The 18340-nt window shown below is 37.6% G+C and overlaps 2 protein-coding genes across 3 annotated transcripts in view; both read left to right on the top strand.

The window, feature by feature from the left end:
- Nucleotides 1-18340, top strand: part of UGGT2 (UDP-glucose glycoprotein glucosyltransferase 2) — a 137045-nt gene that overhangs the window by 36878 nt on the left and 81827 nt on the right. Inside the window, exons 11-12 of one of the 2 annotated variants that reach the window (XM_072976460.1) lie at nucleotides 10554-10645; nucleotides 16619-16691. In XM_072976460.1, coding sequence (XP_072832561.1) covers nucleotides 10554-10645; nucleotides 16619-16691 — 165 coding nt within the window. Of the gene's footprint in view, nucleotides 1-10553; nucleotides 10646-16618; nucleotides 16770-18340 lie in introns of both variants that reach the window. The other variant, XM_015245024.3, reaches the window with a different exon arrangement.
- LOC102533854 (small ribosomal subunit protein uS15-like) lies at nucleotides 4076-4554 on the top strand. Its single transcript, XM_072937379.1, has one exon. It carries the CDS (start codon nucleotides 4079-4081, stop codon nucleotides 4523-4525), a length of 447 nt encoding a protein of 148 aa, XP_072793480.1. The 5' UTR covers nucleotides 4076-4078; the 3' UTR covers nucleotides 4526-4554.

Raw genomic sequence — 18340 nt, 5'->3', positions numbered from 1 at the left:
CAAGCAGAGGAGAAATGGCTTAGGGACAGTGCAGGGTTAGCCAGTCAACAGCACCTGTCATACTGAGACAGAGTAAGCTGTCAGTAGACGTCAGCTGTTTTGATGATGACAGACAACTACAATGATGACGATGTAGATGCACAGTTCATTGGAGCCTGAGTGATAGAAACCACAACAGAGCATCCCTACTTGGGATGGTCTTTGCTGCATTGACCACCTAACAAATTCTTGCTTATCCTTCAAAACTGAGTTGTGGTATTACTCCTTTCTGTAATTCTCTTAATTGCTCTTACCATTCTTCAATCAGAATGGATTTTTTTTTGTAAAAGAGTTTTTATATTTGTTTGTTTGAATAATGCCACTTGCAATAAAAAAAGAAGAGAGTTTGGGAAAGAAAAAGGAGGGAAAAGAAAAGAAAGCCTGAGTATTGTTGGCATCACATAATCCGGTTTATTTTTTGCTCAGTTAACAATCCAAAGTGCATGTTCCTGGTCATCAAAGCTTTGCTCTGTGTGGTGATGTTGGTTCCAGAGGCTGAAGAATTTCATGAAGTTAAAGAGGAGATATTGTGGGAATAAAAGAGATAATTGGGGAGACCAAATGGGATAATTCCAAAGGTAGACCACTGTGATGACATAACCATGGAATGACAATCAAAGCTAGCTGCTGAAGGAGAGTAGAAATGAAAGTTAGTGGAAATGAGTAAATCGGAAACTCCGAACCTAGGGGCTTGAAAAATTACAGTACCTGGCACAGAGCTTCCTGTCAGAAATATTTGTTGAAGGGAAAACTTCTGAATGTTTAAATGCTACCTGTAAAAACACTCTATATTTAGCAATGTATAGTTTGTAAGATGTTTTATATGTTGTAGCAGTTATTAATATCCCAATGTATAAACTGAGATCCAGTGATTTCTTCTGAGTCACAGAGTTGGTTCAAGACGGAACCAGAATATGTGCACTGGTTTACAGCTCATTTCTGAACAATTTAATAAGAATTTTGAATTCTTCAATTGCCAATCACTTCACCAGGTGATTGGAAAGATATCTGAGGAAATTAAGAAATCTGATGTAGTCATCTTCTTCTTAAAAATTCTTCAATGACTCCTATTTCCAGAAAACAACATACGAAGTGCTAGAGAGATGTATTTAAATAAAATAGTTGTGTAGGGGGAGTCTGGTGCAGACTATCCATTCCCCAACAAAAACCCACCACAGAAACCTGTTGATCATGCAATCCTGAATTAGTAAACTAGCTGCAGTGAGGGAGAGCAAGACCTTGGTAGACTCTCGTTAGTGTCTCCAAAGGAGGACATTGGGGTAGAGTATTTACAGGGTTTGTGGGATCGCTGTTCATGTGGTGTAAATTGGTCTTTTGAAGTGGGGAATGGTTTGGGATTGGGTAGAGTTTGTAACACAGTAGTTTAGGGCGGGTGATCATAAATGTGATAGGTTTGGTGAGCAAACTGTTGTCCAATAAGCAAGCTCTTTGCCAAAGTGAGATAACTCTCCACATTTGCAAACCAGACTGTTCCAGATTTACCTGGGAAAAAAATGGTTTCCAAGAATTTTTTGAAGCAAATGTTTATGTATTCAGTTACATTTTTATCATTATTATTTTACAAGAATTCCCCAAAATACTTAAGTCATGTTGGCCCAGGTGATCTCAGTTCTCAGCCCTAGTAGTTGAGTATGTTGACAGAGGTGGTCTCATTTCTCACGGGGAAGGTAGGAGATGATTAAAGAAGTGGACAGTAGCTGGCTAGAAAGCGGGGAGAAGCAGTGTTCCTTTCCCTACAGTGCTTCATGACCAAGGTGTGATCTTATTAGTAGGTGGTAACAAGTCATAGGGAAGGATTATTTTAAAAATTTAAGTTCCTCGGTTCATACGTTTGCAGATGGAAGACATGAATTTCTGAGATGGATTATGCTATTGTTCACAAATAACCACTCTCTTCCCTGTGTCAGAGGAGTCCACTTTTTTTGCCCCTGGGGTGTTGGTTGATGCCATGTGACTTGCTTTAGCTCATATAAAATGAACAGATAATGTCATATCCAAGCAGAAGCTTTGAGTGCAGCTGAATGGTTTGGTTGCAGTCTTGTTTCTACCCTCTATCACAGAGGCATGTCTCTGCTCTCCTGAAATGAAAAAGAGCCAAAGATGACCTGATCATGGGAATATGTGATATGACCAAGAAATAAATGTTTCCTGTAGCAAGCCACTGAGATTTGGCCACATAAGATTTTCAGATTCTTTATATTAGGAACTTGATTACAGTAATAATCATCAGATATGTCAAATTTTATATGTTACTTTTTCATTTATTAAAATTTTATCTTAGGCTCTTGAACTATAAACATGCTTTTATGATTGAAAGAAATTCGTAATAATTTCTGTTGCTCTATGTAACCATTTTGAAATTCCTTGGAAACAAATTGAAAGTAAACAGTGATTTTAGGAATATTAGAAGAACCAGAAGAATAAAATAGCTATAGAAGAAATGACAGGCAGAAGTTCTTGGTTCAGTATTGCTGGTACATTTACTAACTTTGAGAAAGTTACCTTCTACAAATGTCTCCTGTAAAATGTAACTAATTATATAGTTTAACTTAGAATAATCTTTGGACTTACTTTGTAAATATACACAAGTGTAAGATGGCAGAAATAGTGGAAACATAGTCAAAATGACAAGTTTAGGTTGAAGTTATTACAAAAAAGATTATTCTAATATTACATCTAAAAATTATTTTTCAGTTACATTATTCAGAATTCTCTCAATCCTGGTATTTGCTCTAGTCCCTCATTTTTTCAGGAATTATTTGAATCTTGTAAATTTTAGTATCTTTATTATTTGTGTAGTTTAGCATTTTAATCTCAACTTGGCTAGGGGAGGCTAGTTATAGTTAATTTTATTTAGCCATATCATAATTTTAATCAAAGCTAGCCTAAGCAAACTGATGCTTTATTATTCAGTTAGGAATACAATTGATCCTAGTAGGAGTATGAGTGTAGTCCACTTCAGAGTGGTCCTGTTCATTCTCCTAAAAGTCAGAAACAGCAGCAAAGAGAGTGAGTAAAATTCCCACATAGCTAGAAGAATGAAACAACCTTTTCAGCAAAATTAGCGGAAAGCAAAACCCCACACGCTCTTAAATTTTATGGCATGGTGAAACATGCTCAAAACCAGTAGAACTGAAGTGTTAAAGCTACAGTTGTGCTGAAGGGAAGAATGAGTTGCAGGGATCCTGGCGTTGAGAGCCCCAGGAATCAGCAGCAGGGGCTCATCCTCAAAGGAGAGGGCTCCACTCCAGGTGGGAGCACGGCGGGCAGTGCTGACACCAGGGCAGCACATGCTCTGGGGGGACTGAGAAGAGGAATCATACTACGTGCATGAAAGTGACACATTTAAGAAAACCTGACTAGTAAAAGGGGACAACAGCCCACCCAGAAGACAGGGCAGTATCCCTTGATGGCAAGGGAAAAAGTGACTGATGATCAGAGCCTCTAAACCAGGGTAATGTTTGAGAGTCTAAGGAAGACTGACTGCATTAGGTGACCCATCTTAAACTGTTCATCTCTGTAAGGAAACTTAGAGCCAAGAAACCTGGAAAGCTGATTTTGCCCCTTGTCCCCCAAAACAGTATCTGGTCTAAGAAAATCTGATTCAAATATAAATAATCGAAAAGGCAAAATTGCTGCATCTGGTAAAGATCTCACTGTATGAGGGGGAAAAGCAGTGAAACTACACTGTAGATGAAGAAACTTTACTAAGCAGAAGAAAACTGATGTATAACATTCAGACATGTGCTTAAAAAGTTGGTGAAGCTGAGAAAGCAGCACACGTGCAGAAATAGAGTAACTCAGAGTGAAGATGGACAGAGAATAGGAGATAATGCCTAGACAACCAGAGAATGTGAAACCAAAACTGGAAGGACTTTGCAAAGGTGTAGAAAGTAAGTGTAAAACCATTTCTGAAATAAATACTGAAATTACAAGTGGCACAGAGGGGAACTGACCTTATAGAAAACACAGTAGAAGTCCTCCTTTTCGCTGCTGGACCGCCGCCATCGTGAATCACATGCATGCTCCCAGGAAGGGCCTGTCCCAGTTGGCTCTGCCCTACCGCCGCAGCGTCCCAACCTGGCTGAAACTGACGTCTGACGACCTGAAGGAGCAGATCTACAAACTGGCCAAGAAAGGCCTGACTCCTTCACACATCAGTGTAATCCCGAGAGATCCACATGGTATTGCACAAGTATGTTTTGTGACAGGCAATAAAATCTTGAGGATTCTTAAGTCCAGGGAACTTGCTCCTGATCTTCCTGAGGATCTTCGTCATTTAATTAAGAAGGCTGTTGCTGTTCGGAAGCATCTTGAGAGGAACAGGAAGGATAAAGATGCTAAATTCCATCTGATTCTGATTGAGAGCCATATTTATCGGTTGGCTCGCTGTTATGAGACCAAACGAGTCCTCCCCCCCAATTGGAAATATGGCTCATCCACAGCTTCTGCCCTGGTTGCATAAATTTGTGTGTACTCAAGCAATAAAATCATTGTTTAACTAGGAAAAAAAACACAGTAGAAGACAGAGGATAGAAACAATAAATGCAAAGAGTAAAAAAGAAATAGAGAGGATTCAAGGGAAGATGATAAAGTAAAGGCAAGTAAAGGAAATCTAATATACCTGGACTAGAGTCCCTGAAATAGAAAAGTCAAACAAATAGGACAAATGTTTAAATCTACAATTAGGAAACTTTCTGAAATAAACGGTCCAGATCCGCAAATTAAAAGGGTGCAAATTAAAAGTAACCAAAAATGGGCAAAATGAAGACATTGGCTGTTGAACTTTATAGAAAACAAAGGGAATTATTTATGCATTTAGTAAAAAAGATCATAAGGAAAGAAAATTAGACTGGCAGACTTTTCAAGAACAAATTCAACACCAGGAAACAAGCTCCACCTACAAGATACTCAAGGAAAGAAGAGCTGTCCTTCAGGTAGATACGTATATACAGGCTACAGAAGTGTTGAACATCCAAGGACTCAGGTAATACTGCTCCCAAGAGCACTTTCTGAGGAATTTCTTCTGACCAATAACTGATTGAAGATTCTTGGGCAGAACAGCTGCCTGTTGGGCATTGAATATGTGTCAAACTGAAACTGAAAAGCGAGGGGCAGGGTGATAGTGTGGTGTGTAAACAGTACTTACTCTAACAAAGATAAAATACTGCAACTAATAAATATAGGAGGGGAGGTAGAAAATAGAGTAAACCTTCTGATTGCCTTACCTATAATACTCGAGAGTCAAGGAGGTGATTAAAGCTAAAAAATCAAGCAGTGGAAGCCTAAACTTATTAAATATAAGTCCGTAGTTAACCACTAATGAATATAAAACTGTTGAATAAAATTGAGCTGTGCAAGAGGAGAGGCAGCAGAAAGGAGTTAAAAGTTAATCTTATTATTTTTTGTAACAGAAAATCATTAACTGTTGATTAAAGAAAGAGATGACTGAGGGTCATTACATGAACATACATGCTTAATAGTGACTAGTGAAACAGAAGTTCAAATCTAATGAAGTATGCAAAGAACTGAATGCACAAGAAAAGAAAGAAACAGACATTTTAAAAAATCTAGGAAAAGTAAATACGGCAGGAAAGAATGACAGTTGAGGTTAACCATGTCTGTGATACCAGTAAATGTAAATAAGCTTAACTAACATTAGCAAAAAGTTTCAGTTTGGATCGTTAGGCACATCCAGTGTATATGAAGTAAAAACTCTTAAAGTAAATTCAGAAATGTCAAAAATTAAAGGATGTGCAAAGGTATACCAAGCAAACACTATGTTTTAAGAGTAGTGATCTTAAAATACCATAAAGCCAAAGTCAGGCCTAAAAACAGTAGTGAGCTAAAAATGTCCCTTTATAACACTAAAGGCTGTAATTCACAATGAAAAGATAGCCATCTTAAATATCTTTACATCAAAACACTGCAGCAACATTCATGAAACAAACTGAAAAAATTAAGAAAAAAGAAAACCAAAACAAAGCAGGAAAAATTAATACAGGTAAAAATTAAAAGTTAAAAATAGTAAAACTAATAAAATGATAATATATCATAATTAAATGGAGTTTATTTGAGAGATATAAGGATGGTCCATAGATTAGGAAATCTATTCACATAGTATCATTAGATCTAAGTGGTAAAATTTTATGATTATAGATGCTGAAAAAGCATTTTATAAAATTCAGGACCTATTCCTGATTGCAAATAATACCCCAAAACACTATAAGGAAATTGATTATACTTCCTTAACATGATTAAAAGTGGGCATGTGCACATGTATTTGTGTTTATCTCAGCTTTGTGTCTGCTCTGAAGCATTAGCATCTTACTAACAGAAAATTACTAGAGGCATATTTACTAAAATCAGGAACAGGACAGTGAAACTCATTATCATCACTGTAATTATTACTGCATTAGTTACTAGCCAACATCATTAGTCAAGAGAAATATATTGGAACTATAAAAATGGGGGAAAAGTGAGCAATATATGAGACTCAACTAAAAACAAAAATTAGAGGTGGAAACTGAATATAACTCAATAAAAAAATAAATAATAAATAAATAAATAATTAGAGGTGGAAAAGTGTATTAGTTTGCTAGGGCCGCCATAACACAGTACCGCAGACTGAGTAGCTTACTCCACAAACATGTATTTTCTCACAGTTCTGGAGGCCGGAAGTCCCATGTCAAGGGTTCAGCAGATTCTGTAGCTGGTGAGGACTCTTCCTGCCTCTTGCTGTGTCTTCACACAGCCTTTCCTCAATGTGCACACAGTGTGCCAGCCTTATGACCTAAATTACCTCCTCTGTGTAATTATCATCCCCAAAGACAGTGTGTTGGGGTGGGGGTGATTTAGGGCTTCAACATATGGATTTGGGATGAGAGGACGCAGTTCAGTCCATAGCAAAGGATAATGGAATGCACAATTGAAATATGTCATTCAGTAGGCTCCATATATTGCAAACAACTAGTTAAAAATTAAAATGTAAGGAAAGACTCCAATTAAGCAACACAAAAAGTATCTAGGAATAAACTTAACAAGTACGTAAAGCCTATATAAAGAAAAATTCAACACTCTACTCAAGAGCATGTTGAAAGACATAAATATCTTGTATTGGAAGGTTATATTAGAATGAAGTCAATTCTAAGTTAATTTGTAAATATAATCGGAACATAGAGTGTTTTTTTCTCCCCCTGAAACTTGACAGAATGAGTCTAAAATTTCATGTAGAAAAAGTGGGCAAGGAATAATAGCCAGGATTACTCTGAAAAAATTTAAAAAGCGATAGTTACTTTGGCCCCGTGTGGACACCACCACAGACTGTATCTCCTGTGTCTGCTCGCCGCCCGCTGCTCCAGCCTGCTCAGGGGTGCTGGCGCCACCTACTGCTACCACCTTTTCCACTTCTCATCTACTCAGAATTAGCAGTGAAACAGTTTTGAAAGAAGCTTTGATTTCTGAACGAGAAATCTTAAATTTAATCAGTAAACCAATCATGACATTATTGTGATTGTCTTGTTTACTGCCTCCTTCAGAGCACACTGAGAGAAAGACAAGGAAATAATGGCTTTCATGTCATTAATCACAGGCAAATGTGTTTGGACTAGTAGTTCACGTTGCCCACTACCACATGATTTAAAATTCAGTGTCAATCTAATATGTATTTCTTATTGCTTACCATAAGACCTGTTAAAGTCTATTTCAAGACACTTTTTGTTTTGGTTGTGGGAAATAGGGATGGGAGGGTCAGGTAACTTTCTTTTTGCTTCAGTAGTGTGAAACAGATTGTTTCAATTATGTAATTACATGATAAACCAAATGCAGGTATTTAGATACAAAATCCAAATAAAAGATTACACCTAATTCCAATAAAAGCTTTCACTTTTCTAATTACTTAGAATGTATGAAAATTTTACCGAGTTCTAGAGAAAATTCTTAGATTAGAATATCCTCTCCAAAAGTGTCTCTGTGAAATATTTTTTGGAATCTTATTTTCTCTCATCACTCATACTGAAAAAAGTAAAACCCTTCCTGTATTAAGGTTTACATCTGGTTGGACTTCAAATTTTAAGTTCAAGATGCATTTAGTTCCAGCATGGGGGCCTCCAGATAAGCTTATAAACCAGCTTGCTTCTGTAATGCTTAACCGGTCTTCTAAAATCCAGTCAGCTGGAATTTTTTTATCTTCAGCTAATGGCCCAGCTCCATTGGTTGTTAAAGGGGTACATTTCAATACATTGTTCCCTCTTTTTTGAATGAGGTCATATTTCTCTGTGGGGATTTATCTTTGTTTCTGCTCAAAGCCTATGTGCACTCCCAGCTAAATTCCACTTTAAATTAAAATCTTTTTATATTTTTGGACCCCCAAAATAGTGTGAAATTGGGCCTCAGTCTTACATGAAGATAGGCCAGAGGCCATGAGTTCTCATGGAAGACTTGTTCTTCCTCCATCAAGAGCCGTGGTGCATTCAACAAGATTCTTGCGGTTTCTGCAGGGCATTTTGTTTTCTGGATCATCTTTTCACTTCATTGTGAATGTAGCACTTCTCTATGTGCACCAGGATATCTCTGAGCCTGCTGCCTGCCCTCGGTGGGCCCACGGCTCTGCCTCCCGTCCTTCTGAGACGGCCTTTAAAACCCAAGCTTTAGGCCACCTGGGACGCTCGCGATTTCCTTGGGGCAGAGCTTTCAGCGTTTATTACATCCTTGGACTCATGTTCCTGCTTCTTCTCTGCTTTTAGATGAAATCTTTAAAAGGCTGAACTATTCCTTTAGAGAGCAATAGTAATATTTTTAATCTAACATATTTGATATTTTTCTTAGTAGAAAAATTTCAGGATCTCTGGTTCATTATATTGCTAGAAACCAAATTCTTACCCCTTGATTTGAGAAAGGCTGCCTTAAATCATACATTTGGCGTAATTTTCCAGGATTTAAGGCTACCGTCTTTGAGGGGGAAAGAGAAAGAATTTGTCAGCACCAATCTCCAACAGTGTTTCAGCGTCAGGTTCGCTGAGTTCAATTCATTACCCTTATTTTGAGCATCGTGTTTGTTCAAGACACTGTGCTTGGCATAAATAGTCTTGCGGGAATTAGCAGTTTAGTATAGATCTGTGTTTATTACGCTTTCTACTTATAGTCGAGATGCCTAAAATGAAGGAGGTGCTGGAGAGAGTTTAAGATAATGCACATGAAAACAGGTAGTGAATTCACTAGGCATCTGTAGATTTTGAGGTTGGAATGCAAGTTTCTTAGAAAAAGTACCTATTTGATAGAAAAGTACAGCAGTAGCTAAAGACAAATCAAAACTTTACCTTTGAACCTCTCATATTAGAGTTTAATCCCTTGCCAGTATTCTGCATAAAGCAAATGGAAATATTTTATTTCCTGTTACAAATTTAGTTCCTCCTCTCCCCTCTCTGTATGTAGCTCATCTGTCATGGTGAGTGATACAGAAAAATTCACCGCTGTAAAGCCTCCTCTGAAACTCTTTAAGTTAGTTACTTCATCTGCCTTTCCAGAATAATTTATACAAATCTTTTTAGGTCACTTACTGTGTGACGTCACTGAAATGCACTGTTTTGAAATTGTTTTTCCTGCTAAACCGATTTGCCTACTCTGGTACTAGACATAATAAAAGCTTAATTTGTGAGTGCTTTATATGTGACTAAATACAGATATACATTACATTTAAACTTTATAACAAACTTCTGAGTATTTCGCTTTACATTTGAGGAAACAGACTTATGGAAGCTAATAAGTCAATTTGTGTAAATCTCACCACTAGTAAGTAGCAAGACTAGGATTTAAACCAAATCTGACTCCCTTACCATGGTCTTACTGACTATTCTGTGTGGCTAGAACACTGCCTGTTTTTCTAGTGCCTGGACTCCTTTCTAGCGCCGAGTAGGCACTCGGGAGATACTTACTTAATGAAAAGTTAGTGAACATTGAAACACTGCTTTAATGGAAACTTTTATGAATTTAGTGATTGCCAAATATTTACACATACGCCGAAGTTTTGAATTCTGGGATATCAAAGAATAGGAGTGTGCCAGCTGTCAAATTCTAAGTGTGTGTGTACGCATACGCACAGTACAAAATGTAATAGGTAATTAATTGTCATAGCATTAAAAACTTAATATCACATAATGCAAAATCAGAATACTCAGGTATTATGTCTCTAACCTAATCATTAGATCCCCATCACTTAGATTAAATGGGCAGTACTACCCACATACAGGCCGAATCTGGCCTCCCTCCTGTCTTTATAAACAAAAGTTTCATTGGAACATAATCATGCCCATTTGCTTGCTGCTGTGGCTGCTTTTGTGCTGCCAGGGCAGGGTTGAGTGGTTCAGCAGAGATGATATGGCTGGCAAAGCCTAAAATATTTACTTTCTGACTTAGTGGAAATAGTCTGCCGACTCCTGACGTAGATCCACTGTTGTTGTATCACTTGGTGAACTATTATTCTTTTCTGTTTCCAGCATCTTCGAGATAGATATGAAATTCGGCCAGGCGATGCTTCTCTGTATATAAATGGGCTTCACATTGATATCAATGCTTATGATCCTTTTAGGCAAGTATTGAATTATTTATATAAACTATGGTTTTACATATGAAGGTAAGCATTGTCCTGAATTTGGTATTCATCGAAATGCAAATAATCACATTAAACATAAAGCAAATACACTTTTTTGATTGTGCAGAACAGCTCTGTTATTTTGGTAGAATATTCTCGTAAGTGTTTCTGAACATGAGAACTGGAAAAGACCTTGGAGACGTTTGTTCGGATGAGAAAATTGAAGTTTCTGAATCCTAGACCTATTCTTCCCCTATTATTTGAAACTGTCTTTAATTGACACATCATTTTGCTGTAATATTTCTTAGGATGAGACTCAGTAGCCAGGAAGCTGTACCCTCCAGAAAAGAACTGAAACGAATATGAGATGTTTTCCCAGAATAAAGAAACTTAACAGGAAGAAGTTAAAGTGCTTATATCTGTCAGACAGGAAATTTGAAATTATAGATTGCTGGATACTATCTCCTAAGGTCAAAAATGTTCCTCAAAAATGCTCTAGTGCAGAATTAGAAAGTCTTGTATTCATTGTGATCATTGACCTGTAAATTTAAGTCATAAGCCAAACAGAAGAGAAATCAAACTAAATTTATTTTATTTTTAAAGAGAATCATAAAACTACTTTAAAAATTCATATTTAGACTATAAGATGAATTTAGTAATAAACACAATACTTTAGTTCAAATATTCAGTTTTAGTTGAATTGAATTTGCTTTTATTGAACTTAAATTAACTATTTGTTTCATTTTCTTAGTAGTTTGGAAATATATAGGAAAATACAGGAAAGATTGAGAAGTATTGAGTAGTTCAGGTGGGGCTTTTTTCTTTCTTTAGTTGAATCTTTGGACCTAATGTTGGGTAAATTTCATCTAAGATATAGAGGGTAAGTACTACACATAGAGAAGAGCGGTTGTTAGCTCCTGGCTGTAAAATTCAGAGGACAAAAATTGCATCTGTGCTCAGAAGCAGTGATAATAGGCTTAAAAGAGGGCGGAAATGGTAGGTAGATTTTGGAAAGTTTTCTGTGGCATTGTATGGGGAAATTTCCACAGCAAGAGCACTCTGATGTGTAATTTAGAAAGGTTGGAGGTTATTCACGAAACAGAACCACCTTGACTCTTCTACCTAGTACTTAGTGTTTGCAGGATGCATGATGCATTTTTGTTCCTCATTAGTGGGATCACTAGTTGTAGCTGCTATTAATTCCCTTAAAGGAGAAAAAAGAAAATATGTGAGGATATTTATATCTTCTGACATTTTTAGCACAAAATAAACAAAGTTTCTCAGGAGAGATCTGAACATGTAGAATAAACACAGTGTGAAGAAACTGATGAATAAAAAAAATGATTCAGGAAAGAGGAGAGGAAGGAAAATGTCATATTACTGAAATTATATCTTGGATCTAGAGAGAGGTCCTATGCAACTAGTTCTTTAGAATTGTCCATTTAGGGAAAGAACACGAAAGAAGAACTGTTTTTCTCTTCCTTCCTATCCTGTCCCTTGCTGCATTTTTGGGTTGTGGAGAACTGATGCTCTGCCTACAGCCTAACCTTTCTTCCTCTGATCCCAGAGGATCCAAAGCCTCCATGCCTCAGGATCAGGTCAGCATTCGTTCAGTCCAGGCTGTGCCCAAACCTAGCTCTCGTCTCCAAGGAGACTAGGATGATAGGAGGCAGTGGCAGTGACCAGGGGAAAAGGCAGGTAGGACCAAGTAAATTTAGGGAGTTCCATAAATGTGTCTTACATATCTACCTTAGATACATCTAGCTTAGAACTACTTAATAGTCACCTCAGCCATAGAATGGACCAGACTCTGGTCAAGTACAGCTGCTCAAGAAATGACTCAGGTACAAAGTGGATGTTACACATTTTGATGGCCAGTCATTTCCTGCTTGAGTAGTGTCACTGCAATATAACTACCGGAAAGAGGTAACAAAGATGTCTTGATATCCCACTTGTGTAGTTTTTCTGTAACTTAATGAAGTTGTCTGATTCAGTTCTTTTGAGCTCTTGATAAATACGTATTTGTAATGCAAGCAACATTAAAATTCAGTATTATAAAATCAATATTAAAATTTGATTTGGTAAATATCTGAAAGCTTACTACGCTGTAGACTGCTAGATATTGGGAGCATAGTGATGAACAAGACAGAAATGCCTTGCTTAAGTAAGATGTACAGTCTAGTAGGATAGCTAATATTAAATAATTGTATTGTGATAAGGTTTATAAAAGGTAAATGGGAATTTTTAACTCCAGAGATTTAAACTTGTAGAACAGGAGGGACAATGGATATCACATTTCTTCAAGGAAGTGATACTTAAGGATGAATCAGGGGAAGTGAAGAGTTGAGGTTCTGCAAGAGTGACATATTTGAGAAAATGAATGGAATAGTGTGGCCAGACTGTGCAGTGGGGAGGAGCTGGAAGAAGCTCAAGTTGCGCAGGTAGGCAAAGATCAGATTGTGGAACCATGTTTCAGATTTTGGCCTCAAGGAAAGGAGAAGCCAATGAAGGGATCTAAGCAAATTTAAAGGTAGTAACTATTTAGAAGAGAGGCATGAGAAATTATTTTAATTATTTAACAATCCAGAGATATAAGGAGTTTTCCTGATAAATAAACCTAGCGTATTTCAAGAACCAGGTTTTTTTCCAATCAAAATCCAAAATTCAAGATTTGGAAAGAGCAAGGAAGAAACTAGTGTCTGTTGAGGACAACTGTGTGCTCAGTAGTAAATTTACTTCATCTTAATACCCTATAAAGTGATTATTAATATTCTCTTTTTATACATGAGGAAATAAATACTCAGATTTCACATAAAGTTGGGATGCAGCTAGTAGCAGGATTTGAAATCTCATGCCCTTTCAATGTACCACACCATGTAACTCTAGTTTTTCTATTGGTGGTTTTCTTTGGAAAGCAGGTCGAGATAACAAAGATGATAGTTAAAAAGCTATGAGGAATATTACAATTCTGTCACACAAAAAAGTATCTGATCTATAAGCATCATAAAATTTTTAAAATGGAAAGAACATTTGCAATGCCATCCAACATTCTTATTTTACAAATGAGAAAATTTAGACTAAAGGGATTAAGAACTTGAAGAACCCACACATGAAGTAGTGTCAGAGCCCCAGCTGAATCTTATTATTAGGTTGGTGATTTATGATTTATCCCAGTTATCTTCTAATAGGTTGGGGCAGGGTGTAAAAAGTCTACTTTAAAGCGGTGATCAGAACTGTCTAGGATTCAGACGTCCTGAGCTGGTGTAATACAGGCCAGCTTGAAACACTTCTAAAACAGCCTTCTTCAGAGTTTAGGTATTAAATCTCTGCTTTTTAAACGTGGATCTCTACAGTCCTCTGTGAGAACTGTATTCTAAAACCCATATATTGCTTTATTCTGATTCTGCTTATTTCTGAAAGGCAAAATGATTTTCATGAATGGATTTTTGAATGAAGCTCAGTTAAGTATAATAAATATGAATTTTAACACTTGGTTTTAAAAAGTAATAGTCAAAATTCCTCCTTGCCTGGTAGACTTTTACCTTCTCAAACACGAACACACTTTACCATAGTCTGTAAAGTGTTCTCTTTACGGATATAGGGAAGCAGTTCATTCCTGTAGCCTTTGTGTCCCAGCTCCGCCACTCCACTGGCTGGGTGGCTGGACGGGGCTTCACCTCTCCGAGCCTCAGCTGCGTGGCTTGAGACGTCCTCAGGTGGTTATGGGACTTGGAGGAGCTCTGTTTTTGTTTTGTTTTGTTTTTTTCATTTTACATTTTTTTATTGAGTAATAGTCATTTTACAATGTTGTGTCAAATTCTAGTGTAGAGCACAATTTTTCAGTTATACATGAACATGTATATATTCATTGTCACATTTTTTTTTCGCTATGAGCTACCACAAGATCTTGTATATTTTCCCTGTGCTGTACAGTATAATCTTGTTTATCTATTCTGCATTTTAAAATCCCAGTCTGTCCCTTCCTACCCCCCACCCCCTTGGCAACCACAAGTTTGTATTCTATGTCTATGAGTCTGTTTCTGTTTTGTATTTCTGTTTTGTTTTGATTTTTTTTTAGATTCCTCATATGAGCGATCTCATATGGTATTTTTCTTTCTCTTTCTGGCTTACTTCACTTAGAATGACATTCTCCTATGGTAAGGCTATTCCTAGTCTTTTGAGGAATCTCCATACTATTTTTCACAGTGGCTTTCCTTGCTTCCCTCTCCCACTCTTAATGATTTAGAAGTCTTCTTTTACAGTTTTGTGTTTATTCTTTTTGTAATTCATGGCAGTTATCTCCTTTCCAGTTATGAGTTTCTCATTTTTGTAGCATCCTGCTTCTTTTCTATTTAGTGTAGACCTGTCAATATTTCTTTTAGCATGGGTTTAGTGTTGCTAAACTCTTTTAGTTTTTGCTTATCTGTGAAGTTCTTTATCCCTCCTTCTATTCTAAAGGATAGCCTTGCTGGATAGAGTATCCTAGGCTGTATCTTTTTTTCATTCAGGACTTTGAATATATCTTGCCCCTCCCTTCTGGCCTGTAGTGTTTGTGTAGAGAAATCAGCTGAGAGCCTTATGGGGGTTCCCTTGTAACTCACTCTTTGTTTTTCTCTTGCTGCCTTTAGGATCATTTCTTTATCCTTGACTCTGGCCATCTTGATTATGATATGTCTTGGTGTGGGTCTGTTTGGGTTCTTTCTGTTTGGGAACATCTGAGCCTCCTGTACTTGGATATCTGATTCCTTTAGGTTTGGGAAGTTTTCAGTCATGATTTCTTCAAAGACCTTTTCAATCCCCTTTGTTCTTTCTTCCCCTTCTGGAACCCCTATTATGTGTAGATTGGCATGCTTTATATTATCCCATAGGTTCCTTATATTGTTTTCATTGTTTTTTATTTGTTTTTCCTCTCAGCTGTTCTGATTGGGTGCTTTCTGTTGTCCTGTCTTCTAGGTCACTTATTCGTTCCTCTGCATTATCTAGCCTGCTTTGTACAGCCTTTAGGTCAGCTCTCATCTCAGCAAATGAGTTTACTAATTCTACTTGGTTCTTCTTTATAGCTTCTATTTCATTTTTGACATATTTGATATCTCTAAACACTGTTTCTTTTAGTTCCTTCAGTACTTTGATCACTCCTTTTTTGAAATCTTGATCTAGCAGGCCTTCAACGTCTATTTCCTTGATCATGCTTTCAGGGAATTTCTCTTGATCTTTTAGTTGGGAGTGGTTCCTCTGCTTCTTCATATTGCTCATATCTCTCTGGCACTGTGGCTTAAGGAGTATCAGTTATCTAGTTCTCCTGGAGACTGTGTGCTCTAATGATTTTATTGAGAGGTCTTTGCATCTTTGCCCTGTTTTGCAAACTCAGCTTGCTGTTTCCAGAGGCCCTCTGTTGATGCCCTCATCTTTACTGCTGCCGGTGGCTGTCGGCTGGCAGATCGTGCCCTCTCCCAACACTGGGTCAGGTGCTGAGCTCTTACCCGGTGGGCAGGCGAGTCACTCCCCTCCCAATGCTGCAGTCAGATGCTGTGCTCGGGCAAGGCAGGTGGACTGATCACACCCCTGGAGGAGCTCTGTTTGAAAAGTACTTGGCAGTTATCTGGATCCAGAGTGAACTTCATAAACAGTAGTTTAAGGAATCAAACTGCCCCAACTTTTTGTCGGTAGAGTTATTTATTGATGTTGTTGTTATTTTTAGCAGTAATACTTCTGTCATGTTTAAGAGCTATCAAATTGTTATATATAAATTAGAAATTTTAATATGTATTCTAAACAGATGTGAACTTTCATGCTTTAATAGAATTTCCTCTGCATTAAAATGTTATATATTTATGTCATATTTTCTGCTATTAATAAAAATACCAGTGAAACTTGTTTCTAATGCTTTGAGAAATCTATAAACTTTAAAGGATTTAATAAAAGTTTTTGGCAAATCAAAATAAAACTTTTTTCTTTTCTTTAAACATAAAGTCTTTTAGATATGCTGAGACTGGAAGGAAAACTGATGCATGGCCTTCACAATCTCGGGGCTGACAAAGAAGATGTGAGTGAACTTTTAAAATTAAGCTCACATAATTGGGACGATATCTATGCATTAGATATTAGGCATTCTTCAATAATGGTAAGTGCCCATGAAATTCACCTTTTTAAAACCTTTAGTAGACTTAAGACTTAACATAAAACCAAATATTGGCAGGCTTTAGAATAAATTTAAGCGTTTTGAAAGAGTTTGTAGGAGAACTCAGAAGAAAAAGTAAAAGTAGATTCACCCCCTCTCACGCTTATATCTTCTTCCCCCTTCCTCATATTCTCTGTTTCCTCACAAGAGTACGTTCTGAATCTCATTCAGTATCCTTTCTACCTTTAAAGAGGAAAACAAAACAAGAACATCAGAATAACCACACAAACAGCAGCAACACCAAATGGTTAAAATCTGAGGAAAGTAAGAATATCACCTTAATGTAGTGAAAATCTTGCCTAACAATTTGCAGTGGCCTCCTAACATTCTGGTCCAGGTATTACAGCCTGAGTGAATTTTTTTAAATTTAATTACATCACTTTTCCTTGCTTAAAGCCCAAAGAGTCCGTAGTGTGGCCTATGAGGTGTAAACGGCCTGCCCTTCCCTTTCATTTCTTAAACTATGACATATTCTTTTTACCACTGTCCTTTATCCCATGCTCAGAAAGCAATTCTTCCTCTCTCTTTCCAGTTAATGCCTACTCCTTTTTCAGGCTTCAGCTCCACACAGTACTTCCTGAGAGAAGCTTTCCTTAACCATCCAGATTAGATAATTATTTTATGTACCCATTGTGTCAAGGAATCCCCAAGATCACCCTCAGGCTGAGGGGTTCACTAAAAGGACTGACAGGGCATAAGAAGTTGTTACACTTAAGGTTCCAATTTGTTAGAGCAGACGAATACCAAGCAATACCAGAAGTGGAAAGGGCATGGGGTAAAGTCCAGAGGAAACCACGTGCAAGCTTCTAAGAGTCCACTTCAAGTGGAGCCTCACAGGACATGCTTAATTTGATGTGTGACAATCTGTCCAAAGTGCTACCTATTAGGGAAGCTGGCTTGAGCCTGGGAGTTCAGGATTTTTTAAAGGGGTTTAGCATTTAAGCACGTAACGGCACGTGACTGATCTCAGTCACAGAAGCTCCAGACCCTGAGAGGAAAATCAGGTGTTCATCATAAATCATGTTGTTTGTATAAACTCCGTATACAGATTGCTAGAGCATACAGCAAGGCCCTTAGCATGCAAAACACTCTTATCAGTCAGAACATTCCAAGAATTCAATTCCCAGGAGCCAACCTAGAGAAACTTTATCAGGAAAATAGGCCTTTCTTAGGAATGTGCAAGGTGTGGACAACCCAGGCTTGCTAAGTTAACCCTCTCCCCCTCACCCCCTCTCTCCCGCTGTCTCCCTCTCTCCTATATTTTTACTATATGACGACAGAAGTCTCTGTTATGTTATCCAATCACCTGCTAAATTTTGGACAGAGATTTTCTTAAATGCTTCGAACCGAAAAAAATCTCCCAGTCTTTGCAGAGGGGCTCTGTGTGTGTGGCACATGGAGAGGAGGAGCAGCACGTGCTAAACACTCAGCCAGGTAGTCTGCATCCCTGCCTTGGCCTTCAGTTCTTGCTTACATAGAGCTTCGAAGTTGACCCGTGGTGCGAATGCCGGGCC

The sequence above is a fragment of the Vicugna pacos genome, chromosome 14 (genome assembly GCF_048564905.1).
Source record: "Vicugna pacos chromosome 14, VicPac4, whole genome shotgun sequence".
Classification (NCBI taxonomy): Eukaryota; Metazoa; Chordata; class Mammalia; order Artiodactyla; family Camelidae; genus Vicugna; species Vicugna pacos.
The sequence above is the reverse complement of the archived record's forward strand: the minus strand, read 5'-3'. Positions and strand labels throughout refer to the sequence as shown.

Coding starts and splice junctions, on each gene's coding strand:
- LOC102533854 (XM_072937379.1), top strand. CDS start 4,079: ATGCATGCTCCCAGGAAGGGCCTGTCCCAGTTGGCTCTGCCCTACCGC.